The following is a 25,784-nucleotide window of genomic DNA, read 5'->3' as shown; positions in this document are numbered from 1 at the left end:
GGAATCCATCACGGCCACCACTACCATGAGCCGTGTGGCACTTCATGCCTCTCACCTGCTCTCACTGGCTTGCTGTAGGGATCAGGCAAGATGTCTTTTACTCTAGTCGGTACAGACAGAAAACCCGAGAGCCGGAGAGGTCCAGGGACTTACTGGTGGTCGCCCAGGCTGTCAGAGGTGGGAGGACATCATACGTGACATCCTACAGGGCCAGGTCAACATGTGTGGACAGCACTTGACCTCCTGGGAGTGGGTGTTTGGTCAGGAACCTGGGCACAGGGTCCTGGGACCCCATTACCTCCTTCAGGACCTGCCTTTAAACCCCGGTGAAGGGCATGCCGCCTGTGTCTCTTAATGCGCATGGTCTTCTCAGCTGATCCGCCACCATGAGATGGTAGAGCTGGGAGGGGTCTTAGAGGAAATGCCACCCAGCTCCCATGTCTCTCCTCTCAGTAGCAGAGTCAGCTTGATAAAACTGGTCACACCCTGTGTGCAGCTAAAAACAGAGCAGCTGCGTTGACCTGGGCGGGGCCTCTCCCCACCCTGACCCCAAAGACACCCCGGCCTCTCAAGGCCAAAGAGCAGCTTGAAAGTCCATCCCCCCTCAATTCAACTTACAGCAGAGTGTGTGAAAGGAGCTCCCCAGGCAGGGGTGTGGCGGAGTTCAGCTCCCCCCGCAGGTCAGGCAGCAGCTGGGATGGGAGCCAGGATGCCAGATCAGGGGGCAAACGCTTCGTCCCCTCCTTCTCAGCTATAGGTGTAACTCTCTTCATTGTGCAGCTTCATTTCCTGGAGTGGTTGAGTCTAGTCGGTAAGGACCACAGCCACGCTTCAGTGTTTTCATTCATAACGTGGGAGAGACTTACCCCCATGCCGTGAGGCTGCTCGGAAGATGAGGTGGTACCGAGTCACCAGCACTTTATACCCTGCCAGGGGCCGGCTGCATGGGTAGTGTTTTTCTTACTCCAGTGACTGCGCAGCAAGTGTGGGTCAGGTCACTGTCCAGTGAGTCAGGAACAGAACTGTAAGACGGCTTCTCTTCTCTGGTCGCTTCCCTTAGTTCAAGATGGTGCTACCGGAAATCACTGTGGGATCAGGTGCAAAATGTCGAAGCCAGAAAATAAATAAACCGTGTGCGTGCATTTACTCATCTACGGGAGATGAGTCTGTCTGTACCTGGAACCTCCAGAGATTAGTGATGAAGCATTTGGACAGCTAGCCAGTTCTCGTGGGGAACTAGAAGAAGTTTGGTCCACATTTGCAACTTTGTCTCTGTCCTTTGCAGGAAGCCACTCTGATAACGTGATGTCTCTCTGTTCCAGGGTGATTCTGGACCCACAGGGCCACAGGGTCCCCAAGGACTGAGGGGGCCCCCGGTGAGTGTTTCAGCGTGTCACCACAGTGACATTTGGTTGGTGCATCAACCCTGGTGTTGTTTACAAATGGCAGTATGTCTTAGCAGGTGGAAAAGAGCCACGGCCCCAAGCCCCACTAGTGCCTCCTACCCACACCCCAGGCTGTTTTCTAGGACCACCTACCCACAATGCAGACATGTGAAAGGGGCCACCTGGCATGGCAGGGGCCCTGGACGACTTCCCTTTAGGTCGTTCTCATATCTGCTGCGTGATCTGCATATCAGTTTGCTGGGGCTGTTCTAGCAAAGAACCACAAATTTAGTTGCTTCAACGACAAATGTATTGCCTCACAATTCTGGAGGCTAAATGTCTAAGAAATTTACTGTCTCACCATTCTGGAAGCCAGAAGTCCAAGATCAAGATGTGGGCAGCGTTCGTTGCTTCTGAGGGCCGTGAGAAAGAATCTCACTTCCATGCCTCTCACTTCGCTTTTGGTGGTTTCCTGGAAATCTCTGATGTTCCTCAGCTTGTGCAAACACGACCCTGATCTCTGCCTCCCTCTTGACTTGGTATCTTCCCCGTGGGCGCGCCTCTATGTCCAAATGTCCCCCTTGTATAAGAAGATGAGTGGTGTTGGATTGGGGCCCACCCTGCTCCAGAATGACCTCATTAAGCTAATTATATCCTCAGTGACTTCATTTCCAAATAAGGTCCTATGTTGAGATAGCACAATTGTGATCCATGCTAATGATAAAAGGAATAGTGCAGAATTAAAATGAAAAGAAGATTCCCTTTCCACCCCAGCCCCCTACACTCCAGAGGGAGTCACTGTTAATAGCATTTTGTGTATATTTTAAACTACTTCCAACACAACTATAAGCCTATCGATAGAATACGTGTTTGTTACACAGCACTTCATCTTGGTGGCTGGCTTGTTTTGTATGGTGTATGTGTTTATATGTATATTTGGAACAGGTATGGAGTAAACCAATGAGTGGATAACATGTAACCTAGATATGTATGGGCTTCCTGGGTCTAGGGTAAGTGGCTGGTAAGAGCTGTAGGTGGGATTTGAACCCAAGATTTTCTGACACCAAATTCAGTGCCCTGCACCTACCATGGCCATGTTCTTTGTCTTCAGGACCCTACAGGAGGTACCTGGGGCGGGTCTTAGGCACTGGGATGCTGCATCTTTTTGGAGCTCACCAGAAGGAGCCACTTTCTCCCTTGATGGGGCCACAGTGGCTCACACCTCGCTCCCCACCCTAACTCAGCAGCCTGTGGCGGGGGCAGAGTTTCCAGACGCCTTCCACACCCATGGGCCTGGGTCCCAGGGGGCTGAGGAAGAGCACGAAGGACAGCCTTCAGACCAGGACATGGACCACCTTTCAGCCGTGAGGCAGGAGTCCCCTGTGTGTAGTGATGGATACATTGTGTGCTGGGGTTTTGGCTCCAGGGTAACATCCATGCTCAGGAGCAGAGTATTCGTGCTTTCTGGGGTTTCCATCTCAGCCCTGGCTTCGTATTTCCCACTCTATAGCGGGAGCTCACTGACCGTGTCCATTTCCTCTTTCTAGAATGTGGCATTTGTTCATCTGACAGCACGCACTGGCTTACAGAGCTGAGTGGTGTGTTCTGCATTCACTCTCCCATTGGTGGGGTCCACCTGCAGATCCTGGGGGCTTCAGCACCATCCCGATATGCAGGGACCAGGAGGCTACCCCCAGTTTGGGCTCTTTACCAATGACAGTCCCTGGGGGCCAGCCCCAAAGCCCAGGCCCTCTGGGGCATGCATTCCCAGTGGGGGTGCTGTCACCCCCAGGGGGCAAACATTGGTTCTTGGGATGCCAAAACCCCTTCCTCTTTATATATCACACACAGATATGCATGCAGACCAGAAACAGATACCCAGTAAACCTGTGGTCTTAAACTTCCATAAAGGATGAGGAGACTAGGCAGGAGTGTAAGGACAGAAAGTTGGAGAAACCCAGCTCTTGAGCCCACAGGCATGGAGTGGCGGGCCCTGGGGCCCCTTCTGGCCCGTCATCAAGCTTCCTTCTCCAAGCTCTGCAGTTAAGCTGCGTCTTACTTGTTCTGTGGATGGGGTGAGTTCCTTCACCTCCCCTGGGCCTATTGCTTATCTGGAAAGTGAGGGGAAGTTGCAAGATCCAGCAATTAAATTGGTGAAATGATGGAATAGTGTCCAGCCCTCAGAAAGGGCCTGGTAGGTGGTCAGTGGTCACCCTGGGCTCCATGCCGGGCTCTGCTCCTGGAAGAAGGAGGGGGCTTGGCTCTGCCCCCCTCCAGTGTCTCCTGGCACAAAGTAATGCTCCGTAAATCCCTGATGAATGCCAGTGTGTCCAGGGGCATGGAAGAGGGAAGGGAAAGCTGCGTGTGGGGATGAGCGAGGGCTCCGGGGTGGGTGTGTGGGGGAGGAGGCCCAGGGCCTCACATGCCACACGCAGGAGGCAGGGAAAACCCGAGGTCCCCAGAGGCAGTTTTGTGTTTTTCTAACTTGCCCCCATCAATTCTGAGGGACCATCATAAGGACTTGGTAACCAACAGTAAACTGCTAGAGTTTGCCAGATACTTCCTTGAATGCATCAGGTTTTCACTGACGACCTCTCTCGCTCACTTGGAATTGATTGGCCTTCCCCAGTGAAGGGAAGTTTCCTAGCAACCTTCCACACCACCTTGAACCAGACACTGAGTATAGGAAATTCTAGCAGTCCCAGTGCTAGGGACCACAAGAGCATTTGCCTAATTCACTCATGGAGTTCTCCCCGAGCCCTACGAGGCTGATGGTACTACTGTCCCTGCTCCCAGATGAGAAACGGAGGCACAGAGAGGTCAGGTAACTTGCCCTAGATCACACAGCAGGTAAGTGGCAGAGCCAGGGTTTGGACTCACATCCAGGCAGTCTGATTCAAGTCTGCAGCTGACGTTCCCTTCTCGGGAAGATGGGAACTGGTAGGAGGGGGTCCAGGACAGGAGTTTGGAGCGCAGAGCAGGTGAAGAGGGGACTGTGGCTTCCATTCAGGACAAGTGGGGGATGAGGAGTGGCCTGCAGCCCAGGAGGGAGCCAGGTCCCAGCCCCAGCCGGCCTCCCACACCCTGACAGGTGACAGGTGTCCGCCCCGAGCTGCCCCTCCTGTGTCCTCCCCCTGTGTTGGCACCACATGCTAATGTGTCTTGGCCCTTAGCCTCCCTGCAATCCGGAGGGAGCAGGAGGAGAGAGATAATTGCCATAGGGATGAGCCAAAGCACATATTTTTAGAAGGACACAGATGGGTTGGTGGGTGGGCGGAGGGAGGTGCCGGGAGGAGCCACCATGCCACATTCCCTGGAGGGGTGAGTGGGGGAAGCCACAGAGCCACGGGCTTCTCCAACTGCAGCACTCCCGTGTGGATGCTGTGCTTTCTCTGTGCCTCGGCCTCCTCATCTGTGATACAGGGAGAAAGACAGCCACTCTTCACGCTTCCTGGCAGGATTACGGGAGATGCGCCACGTGAATCATCCACGATCACACGTACGCTGCTCAGGCATACGATGTGAGCCCTATTTAATCACGACCACCGGGGTAATACTGGCTGGGCTCCATGCTTCCTGGGTTCCAGTCTCAGCCCCTTCCCCTCTGTCTCAGGCAGGTGGTGTAGACATTCTGTGACTTGGTTTCCCCATTTATAAAATGGCAGCGTTTGAATCTGTCGTGTGCAGGGAGTTCAAGCATGTGAAGCCGGCGTAGAGGGAGTCCTCAGGCAGTGTGAGCTGCTTTTTACTGTAACATGGCTCCATGAAGCTGACTCATTGGTGACTGTGTGCTTCACAGATTATAAGACGTTAGCACTTTTTGGTTACAGGATCAATGGAGAGTGGTTTCCTGTGATGTTCTTGGTTCCTTCTCCAGCAGGGTTTCTTCTGTGTGTCTGGCACCGTGCTAGATGTTGGCCCTAGACAGAGAGGGGAGATGCACGGATCTTTGGGCTACTCCCAGCAGGGAAGAGCCAGGTGAAGACACAGCCATCTGGTGGGGGGAGCTCCCAAGAGGGAGGAGAGTGGTGGGCAGAGGCAGTGACCAACCCAGTCTGCTGAAGCCAAGCTTTGAACTTCAGGCTTAATAGGAATTTGTCTGATCCTCAAAGGTATAGCTAGGAGAATTCTTAAACTTTCTGAGTTCTACACTACCAAGGATCTTACTGGTGAAATACATTTATCAAAATGCCAGAGTTAGAGAATGCTAACTCGTCCGGGTCAGTCCTGGAGTCTGGATTGAGTGGACCTTCAATTTAGTAGCTGCAGGATTCTGCACGGCCACTTTTCTTGTCTGTGTCATCATCCTCATCTCTTCAGGATAACGGTGCCCCTAGTGGAGGAGTAAAATGAAATCAGCACAGGGACAAGCATCCTAAACTGAGAGTAGCGCTGCAGTAATATGAGCACTTTTGTGTTGCTCCTTAAGACAGGATCTGAGTTGAAGGATGAAGGATGGATGGATGGATGGATGGATGGATGGATGGATGGATGGATGGATGGGTGGATGGATGGATGGATGGGTGGATGGATGGATGGATGGATGGTTGGACGGATGGTTAGATGTTAGGATGGGTGGTTGGATGGATGGGTGGATGGCTGGCTGGCTGGCTGGATGGATGGATGGGTGGATGGATGAGGTCATGATTATTTACTATGCCTGTGCCCTGAGCAGCACTCACCAGGCTAAGCTTTATCAAGTACACAAACTCGTTTAATTCACAATATTTTGAGGTAAATGTTATGAGCTCCTTTTAGAAGTTGAGAAACATCCCCTGAGTAATGACATGGCTTACTGAGAGCCATGTGGGCCTGAATGATAGCTGCCGGTATGAAATCAGGTCCTCCACATCCAGCAGTCACTCTGTTCCACCGTCCTGCTCCTTGATGTCCTGGTGGAGGGTTCTGACAGATGACTACTTGTGTTTCTTCTACCAGGGTAAGAATGGATCACCGGGATCTCCAGGAGACCCTGGCCCCACAGGAAGTCCTGTGAGTACTCCCCCTGCTGTAAGGTAGAATCAAGGCAAGCTTTGAAATGGGCATGCCTTTCACATTACAAATGGTATGTTCTCTATGCTAGAAGCATCAAGAGAAAAATAAGGGGTTTGAATGATAGAAATAGGCTGGAGGCAAGAGGATCCAATAAGGACCTCTTTCAAAGTCTAAAATGCATACAATTATGCATTGAATCTCTGTTGTCTACTATCATAGGCATCCAAAGGTACAGACCTACCAAGGACTAAAAAAAAAAAAAAATGTATAATAAGGTTGCACAGTAAACATTGCATATTTTTAGAGGATGGGAGGACAGGGTGAGGTCCCCAGCCATTCCCATCTCAGATGACAGGGTAAGTGTGTAACATGGGAATGGGTATAGGACAGACTTGGCTGAAGAGGGTCTTCCTGGTGGTCAGGAGGTGGGGGATGGGGAGAGCAGGAAGGAACGATGGGTAGGATCCATGGGTGGTGGAGAGAGGGTGGCATGAATAATCAGAATCCAGGTCCCTGGATTTGGGATTAGGTCTGGTAGATGGGGGACATGGTGGGGAAGATGGTTCTCTGATGGGTTCTGAGGTTGGGTGAGTCAGATCCTGTCCACAAATTTCCTCCCAGCCCAGGCTTCTTGTATATTTATTTGCTAAAACTGGCAACTCTGTTCAGAAGACCACTTCCCTCAGGGCGTGGTGAGTTGAGCAATGATTGCACGAAGCATTGGGCAGACCACTTGGCCGGCCAGCTGTTGTCATTGTGGAAATGAGGGTGACGGGCCCATCCTGGTTGGCCAAGAATCTTCCTGGTTTTAGCACAGAAAATCCTGCATCTTGGGAAACCCATCATTCGCAGGCAAACCGGGCATCTGGTCACCCTAGTAGGGACATGTCTCTCTGTTAGACCAGGGATGGCTGCACTGGAGGGGCTTAACTCCTTAGCACATGTAATGACATTCCTCAGAAGCCGTGGTGTGGGGCTTGTCACTGCTGGTGAGACCGAGCAGACGGGATGGGACGGGGCCATGAGCCTGGCTTCACGCCCAGCGCAGAGCTGGCCTCAGAAGAGCTGACTCACACATGCCTGGAAAGGCTGGAACTGAAAGGGTCCTAGAGCTATTGCCAAAAAGCCATCCTACCAAACCATGAGCCTCGCTGTGCTATTGGGAATAAGTGCACTACCTTGCTGGAGGGCTCCTTGGAGAGGCCACACACACAGCGGAGTGTTTCTGTGCCATATTTGTCCCATGTTGCTTCTGTTGCTTTGACTGGAAAGAGATGCTTCTAGTCTTGCTGCCCCACCCCCACAGTGCTGTCAGGACTCACAGTAGCCATGCCTCTCCCCGACCCCCTGCCCTCCCATACAGGAAAGGGGTGTCCTTCTCTCTGTTGATGTCTCAGGCCTTCAGAGTACAGCGGGGTTGTGAGGTTTCTGAGTCTCCTTGGGCCGGCCTTTGACCTTGCAGAACCAATGCCTGTTCTCCCTCTGCAGGGCCAGAAGGGGAACAAAGGAGACCATGGCAACCCGGGACTCCCTGGCTTTCTGGGTCCCCGGGGGCCCCAGGTAAGCTGAGAACTCCCTGGGGGCCAAGACGCCTAGCTCTGGGGGGAGGTTCAAGGGCAGTATGTTTCCTGCCACCCATTGTGTCCTTGGGTCCACCTGCTCAGGTGGCATCACCGGCTGTGTGGTCACACTCATGTTGTGGTTGTTGGGCAGTGGTGTGCACTCAGCTGCGTGGGATTCTCAGCTCCACACTCCCAAAGTGTGGGACCTCGGGCCAATCTCGTAGCCTCTGTGCCTGAGCTTTGTCATTATTCAAGTGGGGATATAAGAGCGCACACCTCCGATCCTAGAGCTTCAAGGGCCCTTCCAAACCATTGTAATGATGACCGAGTTTGGCTGCAGGGTCAGAACATGTGGGTGGTTTCCTGAGGCCACGTGGTCAGTCTGCGCTCCAGCTGCTGCTTGAGCCCAGGCCTCTGGACTAGAAAGTGGGATCCAGAGACGCTGCCAGGGGATCTTTGCTCGGTTTCTGGGCTGATGGATGCTGGGGGACTCAAATATGTCCAGCCAAGTTCCCGGTGCATACTGCATGCCATGGTCCACACCGTGGGCTGCTGACCACAGGATCATGGTGGTATGTCCCACGCAAGAGTAGGAAGCATACCCACGTTCCCGTACGTCCCCTCTAGTTAATTCTGACCCCCGAGGGTGCCCCTGCTGCCCAGCCAGCCCAGCCACTCCAGGTGGCAACCTTTCTTTTGCCCATTTCTACCATGTAGTTTAAGCCCTAACGTGGCTCTGTCCACTGATTTTTACTTGAGCCCTTCTACTCCGTGGCCCAGCCGCTAAAGACCCCAGCCTCCTCCTCCCTCCCGTTAGGAACACCCTGCCACCAAGCAGGAGTCTGGTACCCACACTTCTAGACTTACAGCACTCGTGCTTCTGGTCACAATAATAGCAGACGGAATTTGGGCAAGGTCCAGCTTCTGCTCCCGTTTCGCGGATGAAGAAACTGAGGCACAGAGAACTTGAGAAATTATAAGGACGTTGTCCAAGGTCGCAGAGCCAATGGGGGAAGCAGCCAGGATTTGAACGCGGGCAGGCTAGCTCCAGAGCCCAGCATCACTGGCGTCTTGTTTCTCGCTCTGAGCCTGCTTCTCGGGACCACCCCCTACCACAACTAGACGCTCTTGTAAAGCCAGTATCCTGGAGTCCCAGCCATCCCTTTGACGAGGAGCCCAGAACCTGTGGCTTCCCCTCCCACTCTGGGGCATTTTTTTGCCGCCTTCTGGCCAGCCTGATGAGAGAAGACTGCTTGAGTTGTCCTTGGTTGGCTGGACCATCGATGGTCGTCTTTGCTGGAACATGACTTGAGTGGAAATGACAATGTGGTGATGCCACAGAGCCTCCTGATACTCTGTTCTGTTCCGTAGGGAGAGCCAGGAGAGAAGGGAGTCCCAGGCAAGGAGGCAAGTATCGCATGGCCCGTCCCCTTGGCCCCTCTTTCCTGTGGGGGACACGGGAGCGGGGACACGGGAGCAGCTTTGGGGGTGGCGACACGTAGGCTTGGCCGGGTCCCACCCTCGCTTCGGTGCACTGCTGTCACCATGCGGATCCTCTCCAGTTTTGCACGGGGACCCTCATGGAGGCAGCAGGTCCCGGGCACCTTCTTGACAGCCTCTGTCCGTGGCCTGTCTCTGGGCCCAGTCTGTTGACAAGCCCTGTCAGTGGCCAGTCCAAAATGCCTCACTCTGTCCAGCTCTCTCCATGCCTACTGAGGACCCCAGTCCGGGCTGCCATCACCTGACACCTGCATGATTGCAGTGACCACCCACTGGCCCCCTGGGTCCAGCCCCCCCCCCCCCCCCCAGTCCTTTCCTGCCTGTAGCTGCCTGCAGAGCACACATGAGGTCATGCTGCTTCCCAGGCCAGTCTCGGCTCTGCCCACCCCTGCATGGTGGGAGTCCGGGTGCCCTGGCCCTGCCGACTCCCCTCAGCCTCCAGGCCCCAGGTGCTCTGGACCTTCAGTTCCCCAACATGCCAAGAGCTCTCATACACATCGGGGCCCTTTTCCAAAAGCCCTCCCCACCACACACCCCTTTGCGCTCCTGACCCTGCTCGTCCTGAGGTCTGTGTCAAGATGTTGCCTCTTTTGACTTTTCTTCACAACCCATGAAACAAAGCGATGCCCCACTATGCAGTGTCCTCGCACCCCGCTGTTTGCCAGAGCCTAAGAGGCCAGCACAGAGGAAGTAGCAGAAATATTTGATGAGAAACGAGACTGAACGAACACAGAGAAAGAAAGCTACCGTCACCACCTTGTCCATTTCCAAGCCTGCACGCCCCCTACATGAGGAAGACCCCTTTTCACTCTGCATCTTGGGGTTACTTTCTCAGCTCAGGGAGGGAGGTGGGTGACTCCCTGAGAGCCGGATCCAAGGGCTCTGGTCTGAAGAGCATTCGCCCCCCGTCCCAGCCATGCTTCCCACTCACGGGCAGATGGCTCGCTCACTCACCAATGCCTCCTTCCTCCCGCTCCCTGGATTGACTAGAGGGGAAATACCACCAGCTCCTCATTGTCTGAGAGCAGGCCCTGAGTTCTGCCCTGAGCTGACCCCATGCTCTCCCCCGGGTGAGCTCCTGCCTCCTCCCACCCCCTGCACACCACGCCCCAGTTCCTGTCTCCCTGCCTCCCGACACACAGTCATGCACTTTCTCCCGGGGCTCCCGAAACACCTTGTTGTACTTCTACTAGAGAAATAAAGGGGTCTGTGGCCTGTCTGTAAGAATCAGCTGGGCCCACCTCTAGCTCTCAGCTGGGCTGTGAGCCCCGTGAGAACAGGGCCGTGTTCTGCTCCTCCCTTTGCACAGGTCAGGGGCTGTGGGTGGTCCCTGCGTGAAGGGGTGCAGCGAATGGGGCCAGGGCTGAAATGACAGAGTGTTTGCTCTCCTTACTTCCTTCTCCGGAGACACCTTCCGTTCCGGGAGCCGGAGATGGGATGTGAGCCCTGGGCTGACTGGTCTGTAGTTTGTATTCTTTTTTTTTTTTTATAAAGATTTTATTTATTTATTTGACAGAGAGAGACACAGCGAGAGAGGGAACACAAGCAGGGGGAGAGGGAGAGGGAGAAGCAGGCTTCCCGCCGAGCGGGGAGCCCGATGTGGGGCTCGATCCCAGGACCCTGGGATCATGACCTGAGCCGAAGGCAGACGCTTAACGGCTGAGCCACCCAGGCGCCCCTGCAGTTTGTATTCTTGAACTAAGTGCACAGTGGAGTTTGAGTCGATACAGTGGAGCCCAGGGGTGGGTAAGCACAGGACCTGCCTTCCAGGTGCTTGTTGTCCAAGGGCAACACTGCTGTCACCTTGTCTGGGGACAACGGGAGTTACAGGGCAGCTGGTGGCCCGGGAACCCATGCATGAGGGCAGACACTGGCCAGTGTTCCTTTGCAAGGGAGGTGGCAGAGGGGCTGGGGGCAAAGTGGGGTAGAGAGAGGTTCCAGCTGGGGAGGGTCACAGAAGCAAGGAGGGAGTATCCTAGCAGTGGGGACTACAAGGCTGTGTGACCACCCTCCAGGAGGGGTGTGGGGTCCCTAGTACCTAGGTGCTGGGTGGTCAGGGGAGGCTTCCTGGCAGGGGGGCCTGAAGGCCTGGTGGGATTGATCACAGACAGAGGGATCGTGATTAGTCAGCTTGGCTGCCACACAGTTAGCCTGGACTGGGTGGCTGAGAAACAGACATTTCTCACAGTTCTGGGGGCTGGCAAGTCCAAGATCGAGGTGTCAGCAGATGGTATGCCATCCTTCCCTAATTACACTAGCCGGCCCCCTGGTCTCGATGCCTGTCTCTCTATGTCCATCATGGGGCCACCCTCGCAACCTTATCTACACCTGAGTACTTCCTGAAGATCCCACCTGCTAATAGTCACCCTGGGGATTCTGGCTTCAACATATACACTTGGGGGGGCACAGACATTCCGTGCAGGGCAGAGGGGAGTGCGCTGCAGGCAGCAGGAAGGTGAGCCTCAGAGGCCAGGAGGAGGGAGAACCGTGTGCTCCCTGCGGTGGGCAGTCATGGACGTGGAGGTCCTTCGGGTCGGTGGGCGGCGAGGTAGCCCAGGCCACAGGGGCAGCGAGCGCCTTTCAAAGTCCACGTCCTGCAGGGTCTCTTGAGTGTGTTCGGCGAGAGGGATCTATCCTGGAAAAGGCAGAGGAGGAATCCTAAAAGGGCTGGTGCCATCAGTCCAGGGTGCACAGAGGAGGAAGGATGGGGTGCCTGCAACATCTAGACAGACAGACAGGGGCTCCTGGGGTGTCTGATTTCCCAGATACCACTTGTGCTCGGCACACAGGGTCGCAGATGGGTGGCCCTGTTCAGTGATCATCCTCCTTTGGACTCTTTGCAGGGAGCCCCCGGGAAGCCCGGAGAGCCAGGAGCCAAAGGAGACAGGGTAAGTGGGGGAGGTAGTTACCGAATGTGACCTTTGCTAGGCGGCATGGGGACCCTGTCCCTGGCGGTCAGTGAACAACAGCCAAGCCCAGGGAGCTTGTGGGTCTGCTGCTCCCTGGAAAATCATTAGCCCACGAAGGGATTGTTGTAGTGAATGTTGTTACTTTCCCTTTTTTTTTTTTTTTTTCTTTTTGGATGTTATTTTAAGGAGTAAAATCATTGCAATTACAAATTCAAAGGCGAGCGTTCTGAGACTTTGACAGATTTCCCTCTCCCTGTATGAGCGCCTGGGCATGACGTGCTCAGCTCCCAAAATGCCAATTTGCCAGGAGCCAGATTTGTCGCTGAAGGTGACAAGGGAACAGATTTTTTCCATAATGAATCGCCTTGGCGCCACACTCAGGAAGCCTTTCTTTACATTTCATTCCTCCAAAAAATAACAGGGGGAGGTTTTTTTTTGGTTTAGTGGCTTTTTTTTTTCCCCCCAGAAATGCCAGTGGGGGGAGGGGGTGTTCTCACCCTTGTGACAACGGCCACTCCCTTTAGAGGAATTAAGCCTCTCGTTTGCCCACAACCCTCCCTTCGGTCAGCCGTCCCCCTTCACACTGTTGCACCATGTGAATGTCACCACCACCCCACACCCCACCCCCGGCTCGTTTGCCATGGTCCTGCCGAGAATTTATCTCTGCTTTCTTTGCAAGTTGGGTGGGTGAGGAGCTGCACCTCCTGCAGGTCCAAGGACACAGAGCCGTGGAAGCAGGGAGTGTCAGAGATTGTCAACCCCTCCAGATCTCTTTCCCTCCTTACTTCTGAGTGACTTGATTCCTCTGCGTTTTGGTCGTTGGTTCCTGAGGATGGAGCCGGGGCGGGGGGTGTGGCTGAGAAGGCATTTTGAGGGGCCCCCACCCCAGTGCCACACAGGTTCTCCTGGGAGCTCTGGCTGGCAGCCAGGGAGTTCAGACCACAAATAGGAATCTCCTCTCCAATACCTAATCAATAAGTGGAGAATCGCCTTCTCCCTGTTAAGTGGTTTCGTGGAACACTGCCAGGGAGCCGTGAGGCTCCTCATTCCTTTGCACTCCTGGGGACATTTGAAGTTTGGGACGAGTCCTCCCCCCGCAAAGTGACATTGAGACATTTAATGAATAGGAAGTGCTGTACCACAGCTGTGATAGGGTCTCGGCATTCAGGAGCTCGGAGCGCCAGGACCATCACCGACCCCTGATCACTGACAGATGACAAAGGTCCCATGAAATGCATCACATCTGGGAAATTTAAGTCAAGACTGTCCCTCCGATCTGGATAACTTCATTTTAAATCCACTGTCCTTTATTATTGTTGAAAAGCCAATACAGACATACAGTTAACCATTGCAAAAAGTGGATGCAATGAAAAGTAGGTGCTCCTCCACCTTGGTGCCCGTTATGGCCCCCGTCCCCTTCCCAGGGTCTGTCGCGGGACATTTTCCTTTCGTCCTCTAGAGTCTGTGCATGTGAACCATGTGTGTTATAAATCTGTATCTGCCTTTTGTTAAAGCCCTGGGACATATCAAATTTTGTCCGTTATTTTTTTCTCTTCAAGCATATAGGTTGGACATAGTTTCATGCCTGCAGTCTTCCCTGTCCTTGGCTCTGGGTCACGTCCATGGCCATGCTCCGTTTCCAGCTACCATCTTGCTTCCCCTCTCGTTCCCCCCGACTGCCATCTGCCCGCAGGGGAGTCCTTTTACACCCTGAGCTTGCCAACGTGGCCAACTATTTTCAGACCCACCAAAAACCAGGACTTGCTGGTCACACCCACAGTAGTGCGTCGGGCAGAGGACCGGATGGTCTGGTGGTCGCCGTGGTTCCCAAATCATTGATCCGGGTCTTCAGGGGCTGGATCAGAGATGGGGAGAAGAGTCTGGTCAGTGTCATCCCATGTGGGCCCACGAAAGCCAAGAGTAGGGTGCGGGAGGCCACCTACAAGAGGCGGCGCCTCTGTCGAAAGAGTAACTCTGTCCGTCCAGCTGACAGAGCAAACTGGAGGAGTGGCCGCTCGGCGGTCAGGCTCTGCGGCCAGCCTTCCCGAGGCACGCGCATGAAGCCACACGGACTGGGATTGGAAGTCAGAGTTCTCATCTTGTCCTCTGCACATTACCTGTGTGATGGTGACAGGTGGCTTTGTGTCTGGAGGCCCGTGTCCTCCTGTGTCTTGGCTCTGAGACACAGGTCTGCCAGGACTGAGGTCTCCTGTCCAGGGCCCCAGGAGAGAGGACCCGGGGACCAGGGAGCTGCACACAGCTGCAGCGGGCCTGTCTACACTGGGTGCACTTGCTAGCTCTCCGCTCACTGACATGTTTCTTGCCCTCCTCCAGGGAGATCCCGGGAACAAAGGTGACAAAGGACCTCCTGGTGGAAAGGGCCAGCCTGGGGACCCTGGAATCCCTGGTCACAAAGGCTACACGGGCCTGATGGGCCCCCAAGGACCTCCTGGGGAGAATGGACTGGCTGGGCCCCCGGGGCCTCCGGGCCAGCCAGGATTTCCAGGACTGAGGGTAAGGATTCTAGTGTTGCCTCAACTTGGGGGGGACATGAAAGGACAAGCTTATTTAGTGTTTTTTTTCTCGAAATAGTTTATTCTAGTGACAGAACTCTTATTTTACACAAACCTGTAACACGAGCACACATTGGAGAAAAAAGCAGAGCCGCCCAGGTAGAAGTGGTTGGGGGTGGGGTGGGTTCTAGGTCCACGTGACCTCGCCTTCCCCTCTTAGCAGCCCTGTGGTCCCCTGGGGACCCTCCCGTCCTCAGAGCGCAGGTCTAGGTGATCTCCAGTGTCCCTGGCAGCTCTGACGCTCTGTCGCTTCCCAGAGCCTGGCTCTCAGCCAAGTCCAGGAAGGGGGGCCGTGGGAGGCGGGGCGCTTCCACAGCCCCCGGGGTCCTCGCTGAGTTCTCCTAGTCCTGCTGCTATGGGTAGCGATGAAGTTCTGGGACGAGCATGAAAGAGGGACCAGGAAAGAATCAACAGAATAAGGACCTGGAATTCTTGTCCTGCTCATGCTGGGCACTGTCCCGGGTGCTGGGGCTGCAGACAGGAGCGCAGGGAGGAGAGCTTCACCCTTGAGGGTGGGGACACAGCCCTGAAGGAGTCGGGCAAGAGGGAGGGGTCTGGCCAATGCGGCGTGAGGGCTCCTCTCACAGATTCCTCTAGGAATCACATGTCACTGTGTGAGCCCAGAGGCAGCACATACTCACGGGCGTCTATGAATCAGGCACCAGGAGGGTCAGGCACCTGGGGAGGGCCAAGGTGAACAGAGCAAGGAAAACCAGACCTGGGAGCCGGTGTGGCCAAGCGGCTGGTCAGGGAAATCAAAGACAATTCCGTGGAGGAGGCAGCCTGGGAGCGGCGCCGGAAGTGGACGGGGCTTTGGCAGGGAGAGGTGCAGGGCCAGAGCTCTCAGGTTGGCTCTGGGGAAGTGGCTTCTGCAGGAAGAAGCTGCAGCTAAGGAGCGGGAAGGGCGTGGAAAGAGTGGCACCAGAGGCCTCAGATCACCGTATCAAATAGGAGGATGCTGCCTGCGTGGCCAAGGCAAAGGGAGGTGCTTCTGGGCATGAGAAGGATTGGACCAGGACGATGTGCTATGTGTTGCCTTGCCCCTCCTGGTTCCCGGAGCCATCAGGGGTCTTGGGTGGCAGGACTTACCGGGGAGATAAGTAATTTCCCCTTCACCTTCCCTCCTTGCAGGGGGAGTCCCCCTCCATGGACACCCTGCGACGGCTCATCCAAGAAGAGCTAGAGAAACAGCTGGGAAGTGAGTAGCTGGACTTGACCACAGCCGGGCACACAAGGGCCTCTTGAGGAGCTTGGGAAGCCGTCCCTTCTGCACCCTTCAGTATTTCCCCAACCCGGTTTGGAGAAGGCTCGTGGAGAGCAGCTCCCGTGTAGCAATTGTGCAGAACCGTGAGGAACACCGTGCAGGCTCTAGACACACAGAGCCCTGTCCAGAGCTTGTCTTTACCTCCGCTTGAATACCCCCGGTTAGGGGAGCTCCCATCCACAGAACCAGCTCTGCCTCCATCCCTCATTTATTCTGTGCATTCAGTCCCGAGGGCAGCGGGGATACATAGTGCTTTCATGGAACTAGGTCCCTTTCAGTCCAAGTGTATTGGACTTATTGTTAAATCCCACAGACTTGCATGAGCCTGGCACACAGCAGGTGCTCAGGGAGGGAGCCAGGTCGGGAGGTAACAGTAACACCCGCGTGTGGGGCTTGCTGTAGGTCAGGTGGTTTCCTACGCGCTCACAAGGCAACTCATGGAAGAGCAGGAGGCATGTTGAGTGTTAGGAGCAGAGATGCCAAGTAACTTACTGGACATGGGAGATCTGGTAAGCGTCTAGCAGGATTTGTGTGCAGGCAGCTGTCCCCACCTCCCTCTGGGCTGGAAGCTGTTAGGGGAGGAAAGTCATGGGCAGCCTATGATAGGGAAGGTCAGACATCCATAACTCTTCCAGGACCCAGATGGACAAAATGGGAGGGCGCGTTTATTCACATGCTCACGTCTCAAGAGTTATTTGCACCAACCGTATGGCAGACTGTGGGTTGGGTCTGGGGACAGAGCATTGGACAAGGTGCCCCCCATCCCAGCCCTCTTCGAGTGGCCAGGCCAGCATGGTCCCTCTCCACACACAGGAGAGCCCAAGACCATTACCTGGGAAACATGGCAGGGGCGTGGGTTGAAAAAAGGAAGGAAACCAGAGGCTGGAATGGCACTTGCCACTGGGCAGGTTGTGTCCCGAGGTCTCCCCCGTGGGCATCTCTGAGCTCTGCTTTCTGAGTCTTAGATTTACTAGCGACAGAAATGGCTTCTGCCCTTGGGGAGTTTCCAGCCCAAGAGCAGAAACAAGACCTGTTTTGAACAAAGTTCAGATGGAGCATCTGCTGGGCAGGGTCCTTTCTTTCAAACAGCCTTCTGAAGAGCAAGCATCAATTCTACTTTAAGGATGAGGAAATCAGAGCTCAGAGAAGTTCAGCCATTCGCTCAGGCCTCAGACACAGACTGTACCCCACCCGCCGCCTCGTGCAGGAAGATGGGAGGATGGTGCTCGTGGGAAGCCAATCCCCAGGGCGCTCAGAAGACCCTGACTCTGCCTTGGTTTTATCACCAAAACACGAGGGCCTTGGGAGACCCTCCAGCCTCTGTGGGCTCAGTCACCCACCTGCAGGTAGAAGAGCTGGGTCTGACTACGTGTGACAGTCTCTCGGTGGCCATCAGATGGGCCCGGTATCCCCAGTGTGGTGGAAAGCCGTGGACCTCTGGGTTTTTGACCATTTCTGTAGTCTTTGCGTTTTAGACACGTAAGGTTCCTCAATGACGTCATACCCAGCCCTTCGGTGTATAGCTGAGAAATGTGACTCTACGTTGCCCTGTAAGCCCCTAAGTCTCACCCCCAGTCTCAACTTCCCCAGCTGGCAATTACTGCAACCCCTTCTGCTGTGGGTACTGTCCCAGCCGCCAGTCCTGCTGTGATTGGCGCCACCGACAGCTGCTGAGCACAGTCCTAATACCTCATCTCACGTGCCTGTCCTCATGCCCACCGGGTGGGGTGGCCATGATTGCATTGTCTCCATTCTCCAGACAAGGACGTGAAGGCTCAAAGAGGTCGAGTAGCTGGCCCGAGGCCCACAGCCGGCGGAGGCTGCCCTGGGACGGGCGCCCTGGCTGTGCTGTGTGAGGTTGATCTCGCTGGTGTTCTGTGCTGCTTACAGTCTCCCGAGTTCTGAGCTGCGCAGTGAGTCCTGGCCCGTCTCCTGTCCATCGCCCTCCTCCGTGAACATCTCTGTTTTCCCTCCTCTGCAGCCAGACTCGCCTACCTCCTGGCCCAGAGGCCCCCAGTGCATGTGAAGTCGTCTCAAGGCCGACCCGGGCCCCCGGGGCCCCCTGGAAAAGATGGGCTTCCGGGCCGGGCGGGCCCCATCGGGGAGCCAGGACAGCCCGGGCAGGGGGGTCTGGAAGGACCCTCTGGACCAGTGGGTCCCAAAGGTGAGTGAGGACCCAGAGGAGCCATGCTTGGCATGGAGGAGGGCTGGGAAGGGACCACGCTCCAGCTGAATGTGCATAATTGATCTCGCTCTCCTCTCCTCCAGCTTGGTAACACTCAGCGTTTGGGCATCATGTAATGTTTTCATATGTACAGAAGGATTTCATACTTGACATTCTTGTAAAATGTGCTTCCGCCAGGAAGAGCGAATCAGCTCCCTCCCACTTCCTGGTTTTCCACTAGAGCAGGGGCGACACAAAGTGCCCTCTTTCCCCTTCCGAGATTAGAGCTCGCTGAGGAGTGAGACGTGCAGTCTCCAGGCCCATGAGGCGTTGGACGCCTGCTTTAGAATTGAACAAAGTGGCAGCTAAAAGGGCTGCTACCTCTCCAGCTCTCAGGTAGACTTCTCACCTGGACGTGGGCGATCTGGGCCACAGCCGGTCTCTCCTCCAAGGGGCAGCGTCTGACCCCCGTAGTGACCAAGGCAAGCGCACCCTCTCTGCAGGCAGGCAGGTGGGAAAGCAGGAGGGAGGACAGAAGCCAGACTCATCAACCTGATTATTAGCTGCTCTGTGGGGAGGAGTGAGTGCAAGGTGGGGGGGTGAGTGTGGGGTAGGAGAGGGGTGAGCCTGGGGTACAGAAAGCACCAGATTTTGGTCACCACTGGGGAGTATTGACATGGATGCCCCTAACATCCTCCTCTTTCCACCTACTGCTTCCTTACTAATTCTTCACTCATTCATTCATTCCCTGTAATGTTTCTCCTGCTGAAATTTTTTTTTGTTAAATTTGTGCTCAAGTCCCATCTCTTTTGGTTCATAAAACAAAATACATGAGCTAGATGTCAACAAGAAAGCATAAAGTGTAGGAAACATCAGACTCGGACAGAACTGACCCAGTGTGGCAGTTACAACAATAAGTAAGAATGGTCTAAAGTCTCCACGAATTAGCAAAATTTCCATTTAGATCACAAAAGAAAATATGTTGCATAAAGGAGACTTCTGCAAACAACATGGCAAAAAAAAAAAAAAAAAGAATGATGAAAGAAATTGAGACAGTTTAATCTAATCTGTATGGTATTAACTCAAATATGATCTTGAATTTCCTCCCAGAGGGAAGGGACCCTCTCTGGAATTTCTGTGTGATTTTAACTCACCCACAGTCTGCTTCAAATAAGAATGTTCTTGGTGCCCTGTTTCATCTCTTACTGGATTTAAAGTGTTTTGAGGGTAGACCTGTTGTAGTAAATGCCTGTAGAATCTAGAGTGTTGAGTCTGTTTATTGTCATCACCCAGTTCCTACAGGTTCAGATGAAAGACTGTGAGAACGGGGGAAGTGTAGGCAAGCATGAGTGGATGAAGATGGACGTGTTTATTACAGGGGAGAGAGCATGTGGCTGTGTGGATGTGTGTGTGTGCACGGGAGAGAGCGTGCGGCTGTGCGTATCCGTGTGCCCGTGTTTAAGTGAGCCTGTGTGTGTATATGAGTGTGCATATATGTTTGCTAACATACGTGTAAATGTGCATGGGGCGCCCGGGTGGCTCAGTCATTAAGCGCCTACCTTTGGCTCAGGTTATGATCCCAGGGTCCTGGGATCGAGCCCCGCATCAGGCTCCCTGCTCAGCCGGAAGCATGCTTCTCCCTCTCCCATTCCCCCTTCTTGTGTTCCTCTCTCGCTGTGTCTCTGTCACATAAATAAATAAAATCTTAAAAAAAAAATGTGCCTATGTGTGCCTGTAATCAACCAGTTACGTGCTTGAACCAATGTTGATGTGTAGTTGAGCGTGCATTTAAGAGGGGTGTCCGTTTACTTTGGTGCTCACAGGCGTGTATCTGGATTGAGTGCATGCTTGAGCGTGAGTGTATGTCAATGAGTGTGAACAGAACTGCAGAGTCCCAGTGTGGAGAATGTGTGAGTGAGGCCGGTTCGGACGGAAGGCTGTCGCGGCCCCGTGCTGACCCTGCACCTGCTCCCGGGGCCACTCCCTGCCTCTGCCCTCACCGTGGGTCTCTCCCACCAAAGGTGCGTGTCTCTCTCACAGGTGAGCGAGGAGCCAAAGGAGACCCAGGTGCACCTGGCGTTGGCCTCCGAGGCGAGATGGGCCTGCCCGGCATCCCAGGTAGGGAGAGTGTCCAGAGTCTCGGGGCGGGTGGCCCTCCGCCATGGAGTGACACACTGCAGCGCCGCAGGGGTGTCTGGGAAGAAAGGCTGGGTTTATCTGAGAGGAGAGAAGATCACTCATGTGTTTTTATCGAATCTTTCTAAAGCGCCAGCTTCTTGACTTACCAAAAAACCTGTAGTGTATGTATCCCATGAGTTGTTGCGGTTTATCCTGTGAAATAGTCCTGAGGAAAACAGACTTGGGGTTAAATAAGACTGGGCAGCGTGGGGAACCGTGCACCCCTTGACTCCTTCCCGACACTCATGAATTCTCCTACACCCTGCCTCGCAGGAACAAATGATGTTTATTTTGTTTACAGCGGCATTTTCTCAACTCGCTTGGAAGTCCAATCTGTGCACGTGTTGATACCCCATTAGTATTTCTCCGAATGTACGTTGGGATGTGCTGGCCAGGTGGCAGGGTGGAAGTGAGGGCTCCCTGGGATGTGGGGCTCACCGTTTGACAACCTGGACAAGTTGGCTGTGTGGAAAGATCTCTGGGGCACGGCAGTGGGGTGGCCCAAGATGAGGGGTGCGAGTAGAAGGTGGAAGAAATTAGACTGAGTTATTATTACCAAATTCCACCGCACTGAAGTTCCTCTTGTTATTTAGTTCTAGTTTATATGATCACCTGAGATTATTTCTGAATATGAGACCTATAGGTCATTCTAATTTAGTATTTATATCTTGATTTCCCAAATTTCCTGCACTGGATGCATGTTGCTACTCTCACTAGAGAAGACAACTAAAAATACATGTTCAGTGTTTATTTTTGACAACTTGCCTACTTTCCAATAGTTTCTAATATTAAGAATATTTTTCATTTTTATTTTTTTAAGATTTTATTTTTAAGTAATCTCTACATCTAATGTGGGGCTTGAACCCACGACCCCAAGATCAAGACTCATGTGCTCCCCTGACTGAGCCAGCCAGGTGCCCCAAGGATATTTTTAAAATAAAGCAATTCCAAATAAAGATTAAAAGGCAGAACAGAACCGTTTAGAAAGAGGAAATATTTGTATGAGTGCAAGTTTGAGATAATGACTGTTCTTCAATGATTCTCTGCAGGAGTCAGTGACGCTGCTGGCCTCTGGCTTGGTCGAGACAGGACCATAGAGATTAAATAACGACTACCAAGGTGTTCATGAATTTTAGAGTTCATGAAATGTCTAAAGATCTTTTTAAGGGGAAAATGTCCTTTTTGTTTCTCTTATAAGGAGACTCAGATTTCCTAACATGGTGACTTAAGAGGTAATAGGGTTAGGCATATACTTAGCAATGAGCTTCCCAGTGGCCAAAGCAAAAAGGGATATAGATTGATTACATATGAAATTATGATGTTTAATAAATGAAGGAATAAACATTTGTCTATAGGTAATATTTCTGAGTCTAAATTTTGGGTTATTTGTCAGTGACTTACATCCCATTTATATTGTCCTTGACCATGATTTACAGAATAGGTGAATGTGGTCCAAGTATGTAGTTCACATTTAACATACAGATACCAGCCTGGAAACTACAGAAGATTTAGGACAAGTTGGATATTGGGTAATAGAACGTCATCAGGTATCTCTAAGGATACGTGGATTGGGGCTGACGGTTAATGATGAGGACTTGGTGTCCGCCTCTCAATTCAACTGTATCTCCTAGAACCATGTGAGAACATAGAAGACCGTGTTTCTTGTCCGCCCCATACCCCTGCCCTCCATCTGCCCTTGTTGGTTTCTCTTCAGGGGCACCCTGATTGCTGCCCCAGTCCAAACAGTGAAGGCATCCCCGTGCCCCTGTGGACCATCGTGATCACCCCAGGCAGAGTTCCCAGCCCTGAGGACGTTTCTGGTCCTCAGCTGGTACTGAATGGAAGCAATGAGAGCAGGGCTCGTTTGCCCCAGAAGGATCCTGAACACTTTCTGGTTTGTTTGTTTTTTTTCTTCTCCTTGGGCCAGGTCAACCCGGGGAACCTGGCTATGCGAAAGACGGGCTCCCCGGGGCTCCCGGCCCTCAAGGGGAGACAGGACCATCAGGACACCCTGGACCCCCAGGCCCACCCGGGCCCCCTGGCCAGTGTGACCCCTCCCAGTGTGCCTACTTCGCCAGCCTCGCTGTCCAGCCCGCTAACGTGAAGGGCCCCTAGAAGATTCCGGAATACCAAGAGGCGGCAGTGGATTTCTGAAACTTGAACTCAGAGCCTGATAAGAAGCCAGAGGTCTTGAAACATTACAGCCACGTGTTTTTTTTTTCTTTTATCATTTGTTTTTGTCTTATTTTCTTGAGAGACCTCAACATTATTAAAACCAACAGATGCTGCCGGTCGGTCAGATTATTATTAATATTATTATTATTGTTTATTATTATTATTATTATTTCATATGATAATGCTCCACGAGTTTTCCCCTCTCCTCTGAGGCTGGGAGAACATGACCGTGGGGCAGTGGGTTGTTTCTCGGTTTTTCTCACGGCGCCCATGTGACGTGGAGCTGCCCATTTTAAGGAAACTCTTGGTGCTATGAAATCCTGACCAGAAGACACTTGCCAGATTTACCTCTTTCCTCAAAAGGAAACTGAAAACATGAGGCAATGGGTTTCTATTCTCGGTCATGCCCGGGTTGCCACTTCCCAGGAGAGACACGTGAAGCAGGAAGCGAAGGAATGTGCAGACATGAAGAATGTCCTCGCTGCCTGATGGAAAGTGCACACGGGGAACCCAGAATCGGTCCTCGGGGCAGCCACCTCACTGCTTCAGGCTCTCAGATGCAAAATCATGGCACTCGAGCCAGTGAGGCTTCATGGCATCCTGTGTCTGGCCAAAGACAGAAGCTGGTATAGAGGAAGCATGTTAATCCGGCTTCTGAGCCATGGATGGGACTCCTTCAAGCTCCTCACAGTTGGTCTCCCTTTAATTGTGAAATAAAGAGGTCCAGTGACCACTGCCGTGTCTTCCTGATGCTGGGCAGTTGGCCAGGGTACTGGCCGGAGCTGGGACATCTGTGCCTCCAGGGCTCTGCCTTGGAAATAAAGTGCATTGAGTGTATGTGTGTACCTGATACGCTCGCACAAACAGGTGCTCAATAAATCCGAGTTTCCTCCTCAGTTCGCATGGATGATTCCTTTCTTTTTATCTCTTTTTATCTCTTTTTATTTTTAAATTTTATTTATTTATTTATTTTTAAAGATTTTATTTATTTATTTGAGAGAGAGATGAGAGAGAGAGAGCATGAGAGGGGGGAGGGTCAGAGGGAGAAGCAGACTCCCTGCCGAGCAGGGAGCCCGATGCGGGACTCGATCCTGGGACTCCAGGATCATGACCTGAGCCGAAGGCAGGTGCTTAACCAACTGAGCCACCCAGGTGCCCTCTTTTTATGTTTTTAAAGACTTTATTTATTTATTTGAGAGAGAGAGAGAGCACGAGCAGGGAGGGGCAGAGGGAGAGGGAGAAGCAGGCTTCCCGCTGAGCAGGGAGCCCGATGCGGGGCTCGATCCCAGGACCCTGGGATCATGACCTGAGCCAAAGGCAGACGCTTCACCGACTGAGCCACCCAGGCGCCCCTGACAATTCCTTTCTTATCTCCAGCATCCATCTGCATGTGAACCCCTTAAGGTCTGGATGAGTCATTTTCCTCTGGGGAGCCTAGAGCCACAGGTTCGGGCCCCATGCTGATGCACACGAGGGTGGGTGAACATTATCATCCCCTCCACTGGGGCAGCTCTGTCTTCTACATTTTGGAGGCAGCCATTTCGATGTACACATCCACATAGGGTCACAGTGGGGAGGGAGTGCAGTAAGGGGGAAGGTTGGCTTCAGTGGGACTCGGGGCCTCATCCTGCTAACGTGTGTCCAGAGACCAGCTGATTCACCATGGCTTGAGAGAATCACTCGTTAAACACGGGGTCATGTCTTAACTAATTGTTGGCTAATTGGTGGATCCATCCATTCGTCTGTCATTCATCCAGGCACAGACTAACACAGCATATGCTTATCAAGCACTTCCTCTTTATCACCTCTGATTTGGGGACCAAAAGTGCTGGAAGGTTCCATGCGCAGAGAAGTATATTGCAATGATTTTAAAATAGGGTCTGAAACTGCTCTCATTCAGTTGTTTGGTGCTGGTTATGGGGGTGGATGTGTGTCAGGGTCTGAGAACAGCCGTTCTGCGGGGCCTGTCCGTGCAGACAGACAACCTCTTCCCTGAGCCGTTTTCATGTTCACCTGCTCAGTTTACCCTCACAACCATGTGAGACACAAGGACTTGAGGAAACAGTGTCAGCAACCTTAGAAATCCTCTAATCCAGTGACTTAAACATTTTTGACCGTGACCCACAGCAAGAAGTACATTTCTTTGTGATTCAGTGTATGCATACGTAAATTCAGAAGGGGAAACGTTTGGGGATAGGACATTTATCCTGACCGCACTCGATGCCCCATAACATTTCTTGTTCTGTTTCATTTCTCAGTCCACTAACTAGATGTCATGAGCCACCAGTGGTTTTGAAAGATAGTACTCTTGTCTAGAGGGAGACTTAGGCATAGAGAAAACATGTCCCAGGCCTCAGAGCCTTGCATGGAATACAGTTCTCTGATGCCTTGAACACTTTTTCTCTTCACATTGCATTTTGCTACTGAATTTTAAGCCTTTCATCACGTGCGCTATGAATGGAACAAGAAGCAGGGCTTATGGCACAGAAAGAATGACCTGGTAAGGCCAAAGGCTGTTTTGATCATTGAGGTTCTCAAACACTGGAGTGGGACAGCGAGAAGGGTCTGGGCATTCCTCTTCTGGGGACCTTGGAGATGTTCAGCTCCCCGGTGTGGCTCGGGAGCAGTGTATCTGCAGAGGGCAGGAGGAATGCATCGTCTGTACTGATCCTTTTCCAGGCATAGGACTTGATGCTTTTCTGGAAACACATGAAAGCCTCAGCATGATTGGGTATTTCCATAGTTTCCAATTTAGAACACATTAATATGGTAGACGATGAGAGTGTGTGTGTTGGGAGGTGGGGTTGGAGGGTGGGCTTAGAAGACAGGGCTCTTTAGTTTCCTCAGAGAACTTGATCAGCCTTTCCAGGACCACTCCTCCAGAGACACGCATCCAGGAACACGGCCCCCTGTGAATGGTCTCTGGAAGGGATGTTGATGGATGATGCTTGTGCTGATGGTGCTCATGGTGCCTAGACCAAGAACTACAGAAAGTTGGAGTTATGAGTAAAGAAATGCAAGAAAATAAATAAATAGATAGATAGATAGATAGATAGATAGATAGATAGATAGATAGATA

At 52.9% G+C, this 25,784-nt stretch overlaps 1 protein-coding gene across 1 annotated transcript in view; it reads left to right on the top strand.

The window, feature by feature from the left end:
- COL22A1 (collagen type XXII alpha 1 chain) overlaps nt 1-22,645 on the top strand; it is a 227,391-nt gene extending 204,746 nt beyond the window's left edge. Inside the window, exons 54-63 of the mRNA XM_021688721.1 lie at nt 1,323-1,376; nt 6,324-6,377; nt 7,869-7,940; nt 9,314-9,349; nt 12,286-12,330; nt 14,686-14,865; nt 16,056-16,122; nt 18,170-18,352; nt 20,393-20,470; nt 22,458-22,645. Coding sequence (XP_021544396.1) covers nt 1,323-1,376; nt 6,324-6,377; nt 7,869-7,940; nt 9,314-9,349; nt 12,286-12,330; nt 14,686-14,865; nt 16,056-16,122; nt 18,170-18,352; nt 20,393-20,470; nt 22,458-22,645 — 957 coding nt within the window. The remainder of the gene's footprint in view (nt 1-1,322; nt 1,377-6,323; nt 6,378-7,868; nt 7,941-9,313; nt 9,350-12,285; nt 12,331-14,685; nt 14,866-16,055; nt 16,123-18,169; nt 18,353-20,392; nt 20,471-22,457) is intronic.
- Nucleotides 22,646-25,784: the final 3,139 nt, after the last annotated feature.

This window comes from Neomonachus schauinslandi, chromosome 4 (genome assembly GCF_002201575.2).
Source record: "Neomonachus schauinslandi chromosome 4, ASM220157v2, whole genome shotgun sequence".
NCBI classification, from domain to species: domain Eukaryota; kingdom Metazoa; phylum Chordata; class Mammalia; order Carnivora; family Phocidae; genus Neomonachus; species Neomonachus schauinslandi.
The sequence above is the reverse complement of the archived record's forward strand: the minus strand, read 5'-3'. Positions and strand labels throughout refer to the sequence as shown.